The sequence below is a fragment of the Orycteropus afer genome, unplaced genomic scaffold (genome assembly GCF_000298275.1).
Source record: "Orycteropus afer afer isolate SDZICR_OR568_19922 unplaced genomic scaffold, OryAfe1.0 scaffold00291, whole genome shotgun sequence".
In the NCBI taxonomy this organism is placed as follows: Eukaryota; Metazoa; Chordata; class Mammalia; order Tubulidentata; family Orycteropodidae; genus Orycteropus; species Orycteropus afer.
The window spans coordinates 2,755,876-2,762,799 of record NW_006921878.1 but is presented as its reverse complement, the minus strand read 5'-3'; the positions used below and the strand labels follow the sequence as shown (position 1 = coordinate 2,762,799).

At 54.9% G+C, this 6,924-nt stretch overlaps 1 protein-coding gene across 1 annotated transcript in view; it reads right to left on the bottom strand.

Moving 5' to 3' along the window:
* Window positions 1-6,924, bottom strand: part of ATCAY (ATCAY kinesin light chain interacting caytaxin) — a 46,022-nt gene that overhangs the window by 11,010 nt on the left and 28,088 nt on the right. The window contains exons 4-7 of the mRNA XM_007951091.2: window positions 5,629-5,814; window positions 5,205-5,307; window positions 3,954-4,085; window positions 2,717-2,803 (exon numbers count right to left, since the gene is read on the bottom strand). Coding sequence (XP_007949282.1) covers window positions 2,717-2,803; window positions 3,954-4,085; window positions 5,205-5,307; window positions 5,629-5,814 — 508 coding nt within the window. The remainder of the gene's footprint in view (window positions 1-2,716; window positions 2,804-3,953; window positions 4,086-5,204; window positions 5,308-5,628; window positions 5,815-6,924) is intronic.

Sequence of the window (6,924 nt, the reverse complement as noted above, 5' to 3'; positions counted from 1 at the left end):
AGAGGAAGGAAGTTCTGACAGACGCTGCAACATGGGTGAACCTGGAAGCCACGCAGAGAAGGCTGACAGTGTCTGCTGCCTCTTACGTGAAGTCGTGAAGTCGGCAGAATGAGCAAACAGTTGAAGACAGAAGGTCGGTCAGAGGTCACCAGGGGCTGGGGGGAGGGGAGGGGTTGACCACCTGAGGGGCCCTGAGTGGAGATGGACAGTGATGATGGCTGCACTGTGCAGAGAGTGTGATGGACAGCGCCGAGTTATACAAGTCAAAACGGTTCAAACAGAGAAGGGGCAGCTAGGAGGCTTAGGGGGCAGGGCGTTTATACATTCCTGGGGGAGGAACGACTTGGAAAGGGGCAGTGGCACAGCTCAAAGGCTGCCATCGACGTCAGCGACATGAACATGCAGAAAGTGCTGAACGGCCGTGTGCTGTGCTGTGTATATTCTCAGTTGTTGTTGTTATGTGCTGTTGAGTCAGGCCCGACTCATAGCGACCCCTCCTTGGGTTTCTGAGGCAGTATCACTACGGAAGTAGATTGCCCCATCTTTCTTCCAAGGAGTGGCTGGTGGGTTTGAACCACCAGCCTTCTGGTTAGCAGTCAAGTGCCTTAGGCACTATGCTACCAGAGCTCCTATATTCTCAGTAATTACCAAAAAGAAAATAAAATTTCAAAAAAGAAGGTGAAAATAGCAAATTTTATGTTATATAAATTTAGCAGGAGCTCTGGTGGCATAACACCTAAGGCACTTGACTGCTAACCAGAAGGCTAGCAGTTCAAACCCACCAGCCACTCCTTGGAAGGAAAGTTGGGCAATCTACTTCCATAGAGATACCGCTCGGAAACCCAAGGATGGGTCGCTATGAGTCAAAATCAACGGGCGGCAGTGCTTTTTGTTTTTTAAATAGATTTTAGCACAACTGAAAAACCAACCAACCCGTGTCTACCATGCCGACCACCCAGGAAGGGACCACAGTTGGAGATCCTGGTTAGAGTGGGAGGAAAAACATGGACAAAAGTTCAAAAACACAAAAATGACCAGAATTACTGGTTGGATGGACACACTGGTGGGACCCTTGAGACTGTGGCCCCGGGTTACCCTTCAGCCCTGGAACCGGACTCACTCCTGTGGATTGGCTCTCAGCCCCACAGTACAAACACCTACATGCAGAACACCGACCCCAGGGAGAGGCACCCACCTACCCCAGGGAGATGCACCCCTAGATCAATCAGCCGTGAGACACCAGCGGGGCAGCACTCACGTGGAGGGTAAGCTGGACAGACAGGAGTACACAGATAAGAAGGGCACAGGGAGGGGCGGCCACAGGGAGGGGAAGGGAGGAGAGCTTTCTTATGGTGGGGGACGGTAACCAGGGCTGTGAAAGCAAATGTACATGAACTGGTGAATGCAAAACAAATCTGCTTTGTCAATTTTCACAATAAAAGGAAATTAAAATAATAAATAGCCAACCAATCCAAAAACAAAGGGGGCAAAGGGGTCTTGGGGGTCAGAGTTTACTTGTGTGAATCATTTACCATTTTACTAATGTCTCTCGTGGGGAAATTTGAGGACTTCACTTTGGGACTCCCTCTCCCTGCCAAAAAAAATCAAAGAAGCAAAACAGTCATCCTTGGCAGACCAGTCCCTCTGTCGCTGGCACAAGAGGTGCTGCTGTTGTTATGTGCCGACCCGACTCATAGCGACCCCTCCTTGGGTTTCCGAGGCGGTATCACTACGGAAGTAGATTGCCCCATCTTCCTTCTGAGGAGTGGCTGGTGGGTTTGAACCGCCAGCCTTCTGCTTACCAGTCAAGTGCCTTAGGCACTATGCTACCAGAGCTCCTGGCATGAGAGGTGGGGAAGGGGAAATAGGTAGAGACTCAATTTCAGACAGACAAGCAAGGAATTCGTTCAGACGCTACCTGGCTGTGTCTAGCCCAGAAGGTTCCATGGTGGGCTGATCTGATTTGTTAGAAAGCTTTAAATTGTGTACAGAGCCCACCCCGACCACTCTGGGAGCCGATGGATAGATGCAGGTGCCTGTCACGTGGGACACTGTTGTAGGGGCACCACTCCACCCAGTGCTGGAAACCCACATCTGTGTCTCAGCCCAGACAGCCTGATCCCCACGTTCAGGCTCACTGGGGTTTCTGAGGAGGGAAAGTCCCAGTAGAGGATAAGGCACACCCCCAACGTGCAGATCATTCTGGAAGAAACGGGAGTTTTCTTTAGCCAGTCCCCCAACACGGTCAAAGTCACCATGCTTCACCTCTTAAAAGGAACAGCTCCATTTCCTCTCCGACTCCCTTTCTGCCCCCCACCAGCCATCTGTCTCTGTGTCCTACTGTCAGGCTTCTGTGTTGCCGGGATGCTAGAAGCCGTACCATTGCGATTTCCAATACCAGCAGGTTCACCCATGGTGGGGTTTCAGTGGGGTTTGCAGACTAAGAGAGTAGGAAGAAAGGCCTGATGATGATCTACTTGTGAGAGTTAGCCAACGAGAACCCCGTGGGCCACAACAGAAGACTGTCGGACGCCCTGCCTGGTTGATAATAGTTTTCCTGCGCGCTCCTGCTTAATACAAATGAGAGAATTCAAACCACTTTAGTTCTTGATATGAAAGCAATAACACATGTTCATCAGAGAGAAGCTGAAAACACAGGTTAAGAACCAAACAACTCACAGGGCTGTCTGCGGACAGGCACCAACTCTCTTCTCACCTGATAAAGGGGCGGGAGATGGCCAGCACCGTCCGGATGAACCAGGAGGGATGCACGATGATCAAGGACTTCAGGTTTTTCCTCAACCTGTGGGGGTGGAGCCAATAGGGCAAGATGGGCTCCTAGGTGTGAGTCTGGGGGGCCGGAGGCTGGTGCGGGGCAGGGAAGGGGTGGGAAGAGACATGCACGCACTCATCTCTCATTCCTTCACCCCACGGCTGTCCTTCATGGACCTGTACCAGGTACCTGTGCCCTCTACCTGACCAGGCATCTGGACTTTCATGGACCTGTCAAATCTCTGACCCCATCCAGGTGTTGAGGGGCCTAGGAGGGGATAAACACACACCTCTTGACTCCCTGAGACCCCAAGGTGGGCAGAGAAAGGAGGGACCCCCCCAGCGCACAGCAAGAGGACCAGATGGGCAGTCTGAGACTGAACTCTCACACTTGTAATGGGTTAAGTTATGTTCCCCCAAAATGCATACTGGAATCCTAACCCCTAAATCTGTGGATGTGAGCCTGTTAGGAAAGTGTCTTTGTTATGTTAATGAGGCCATACCCAGGCAGCATGGGTTCTAAGTCTAATCACATCCGAGTTACAAAAGGGGCAGGTTAGACACACAGGTACAGACACATGCGCACAGACACACATGTACACAGACACATGTGCGTGCACACACACACGCACACACACAGAGACACACGTACACAGACATGTGCACAGACACGCACACACAGATACACGTGGGGAGACAGACGTCAACACGAGGATGGTCTATAAACCAAGGAACCAAAGCCCAGTGCTGGTCACAGAGGGAGCGCTGACTTCTAACCCTAAGGAAAAAGCCAGCCAGTGGCTGTTCAGTCCACTATGATTCCTGGCGCCCCCTGTGGGCAGGGAACTGTGCCCCACGGGGTTTTCAAGGCTGTGGACTTTCAGAAGCAGACTGCCAGGGCTTTCTTCCGAGGCACTCTGGGTGGGTCGGAACGGCCAACCTTTGGGTCAGCAGTCGCGGGCTTATCGCTCGCCCCACCCAGGCACTCCTATTTCTAACCCCGCTCTTGTTTAACTCCGAGCCCCAGCTCTTGACCCAGGGCCAGCCTGGCTCCCGTTTCTGGAGGGTTTTCGGGGGCCCCCTTGATTCTGAGCACCTTTCAGAGGACCACAGCCTCAGGGGCCCCTGCTCTGTGTCATTTTCCACCGCAAGGCGGCTCCCGCCCCCGCGGCCCCGCCCACCTCCTGTCGATCATCTGGTAACACTTCTTCAGCCAGCCAATGCCCGGCATCCTCCGCCGGGGCGTGGCGCCGTTCAGGTAGACGATCATGTAGTCCTCCGCCACCAGGAGCTCCAGGCTGCTGATGACGTATCTGGCACGAGAGGCAGATGACAGAGAGCCATCAAAATGGGGCTGAGTCAGGAAGACCTAGTTCTGGGACCCAGCGTGGCAGTGCCACCTTCTTTCTCTACGCCTGCCGCAGGTGTGCCAGCCATACCTGTTCAAGTGTTGTCTGTTCCTGCACCCTCCAGTGGGAGTGGGTGTGGGGACCCTAACGTGTCCCAGATTTCCACCAGTGGGCATAGTAATAGCAGGGATGCTGGCGTTGTGGGGTGCCACTGGATCAGTTCTGACTGAGTGACACTGTGTGACACACCAGGTGCCCCATCGGGTTTCCTCTGCTGTCATCTTAATGAAGGCAGATTCCCAGGCCTTCTCCTGCAGAGTCACTGGGTGGGTTTGAACCTCCAAGCTGTATGGTTGGCAACTGAATATTTAACCATTGTGCAACCAAGCCTCAATCAAACTCACTGCCATCAAGTCGATCCCAACTCATAGCAACTGGTTTTCCGAGGCTGTAAACCTGTATGGAAGTAGATAGCCCCATCTTCCTTCCGTGGAGTGGTTGGGGGGTTTGAACCACCAACCTTCTGGTTAGCAGTCAAATGCCTTAGGTACTACACCACCAGAGCGTCTTTAACAGGAGTAATAGTAGCTCATTCTACCGAGTGCTTGCTGTGGGCCAAGCACTTTGTATGAGGCATCTCACTCAATCTCTGCCAGCCCTGAGATGGGGGGACACGGTAAATGCTTTGTAAATGACTGTGACAATAACGTTGATTAAGGCTGATGGGGAATCAGGCTCAGAAAGAAGGATGCATGGTGAGCGAGCCGGCAGGGATCAGGACTGAAGGGTCCCTCGGTGGTGCAAACGGTTGAGCACTCGACTACCGGCCAGAAGGTGGCTGGCTTGAAGCTACTCCCTAGAGGCTGGTCGGAAGAAAGGCCTGGTGGTCGGCCTGTGACAGGTCCCAGCCTTAGATACCGCATGGGGCAGTTCTGCTCTGCACACGCGGGTTGTCTGGGAGTCGGAATCCACTGGACGGCCACTAACTTCTATTCCTCACAGTCAGGTTCTGCTGGTGGCCCGAAGCGCCCCCCAGACCCCCGTCACGTGGCCCAGGCCACCCCCAGCCCTGTAGGGACTCACAGGAAGAGGTTCTCCATGACGTAGTGGTAGTCGGGGGAGCTGCTGTCTGGGAGGAAGCAGGCGGCAAAGACGATGATGGCATTGAGGCCTTCACCGTAGTACCCTGGGGGAAGGTGGCGGGGTCCGGTGTGTTAACCAGCCCCCAGCAGTGATGGGCGGAGCCCTGCACAGCTCCCAGCTGCCCTGTGCACCCTCCCCACCCGCCTCCTCACCAGCCAGCCCCTTCCCGTGCCCTCATGCTCAGTGTGCATGGCTCAGGGGTGCACAGTCTGGCGGTGCTGTTGTCACCTTCCGTGGGGAATGAGGGCCGCTGTCAGGGACACCCCTGTGATCCAGGCTTATCCACGTCCCAACTCCCTCTGCACCTCTGAGATTGAGGGTCTGAGCGGCTCAGTGGCCCAGGGAGCCGGGGTGCTGCTCTCACCTCCGTGGGTCACCACCTTCATGTAGGGCCGGATCATGTGCAGGTCGATGCGATGTTCTTGCTCCCCGATGATCACCGTCCGCCACAGGCGCCCGTTGGCAGCACTGCCGTCCTCTGTTGTGCCGTCCCCAAACAGATCTGCGCTGTCTCCAGGCATGTTCTTGGCAGTGGCCACAGGAGTATCATCTGAAAGCAGGCCAGGGGTGAGTGGAGGGATGTCTGAGTCTGCATCCCTTGCATTGCGTCTGGGGGACCCCCAGATCTCATCCCAGAACCCCCCACTCAACATCCCTCTCTCTGCACCCTTGGCTGCAGGTGGCCACACATCCCAGCCCTCTCTCCCCTAAGCCTTTGTCCACGTGTTCTCTCTCCACTGGGCTTCCCTGCTGGCCCATCTTCCTTTTCTAGTCCTGGCTCAGATGTCACCTCCTCCAGGAAGCCCTCCTGGACACCCCTCTGCTTCATCAAGCCATGTGCGGGCTCACAGGTGTGGGGTGAGCCTTGCATATGTCTTACTTTCCTTGGAGCCAGGCCTAGCTAGGGACAGGATCAAGTCTAGCCCTGCCCCCAGGTGAGGGCCAGGATCCCCCTGCTTCCACCTGCCATCCTTAACATCACACACTCTGTAGCCATGGTGCCAGCTGTGGAACCTTGCCTCTGGCCGGTCCCTCCTGCCAGCTGCCAGAGTGTTCTTTCCAAAGTCTGCACGTCCCATCTTTCCTGACTCCCTTCAAGAGGGGCTCCCTTCTATCTCCTCTAGCCCCAGGTTCTTCCCCTGGGCACTGCTGAGTGCGAAGCCAACAGTTCTCTGCATTGGGGCTGCCCTGCGCACTGCAGGGGTTCAGCTGCATCTGTGGCCTCCACCCACTCCATGCCAGTAGCATCTCCTCCAATCATGACCACCACAGATATATCACCCAGTGTCCCCTGGGGGCAGAGTCACCCAGAGTGAGAACCTCTGGGTTAGGGGATTCCACTGGCCCCCAACAGGATCCATAATCCTCTGACCTCCTGACGTCCCAGGACGCTGTTGTTGTTAGGTGCCATCGAGTCATGTCCAACTCATAGCGACCCCATGCACAGCAAAATGAAACACCACCCGGTCCTGTGCCAGCTCCATGATCCCTGCTATACTTGAGCCCATCGCCATGGCCACTGTGTCAATCCATCTCATGGAGGGCCTCCCCCTCTTTTGTCGACCCTCCACCTCACCAAGCATGACATCCTTCTCCAGGGAATGGTCCCTTCTGACAACATGACCAAAGTAGGTGAGACAAAGTCTGGCCATTCTTGCTT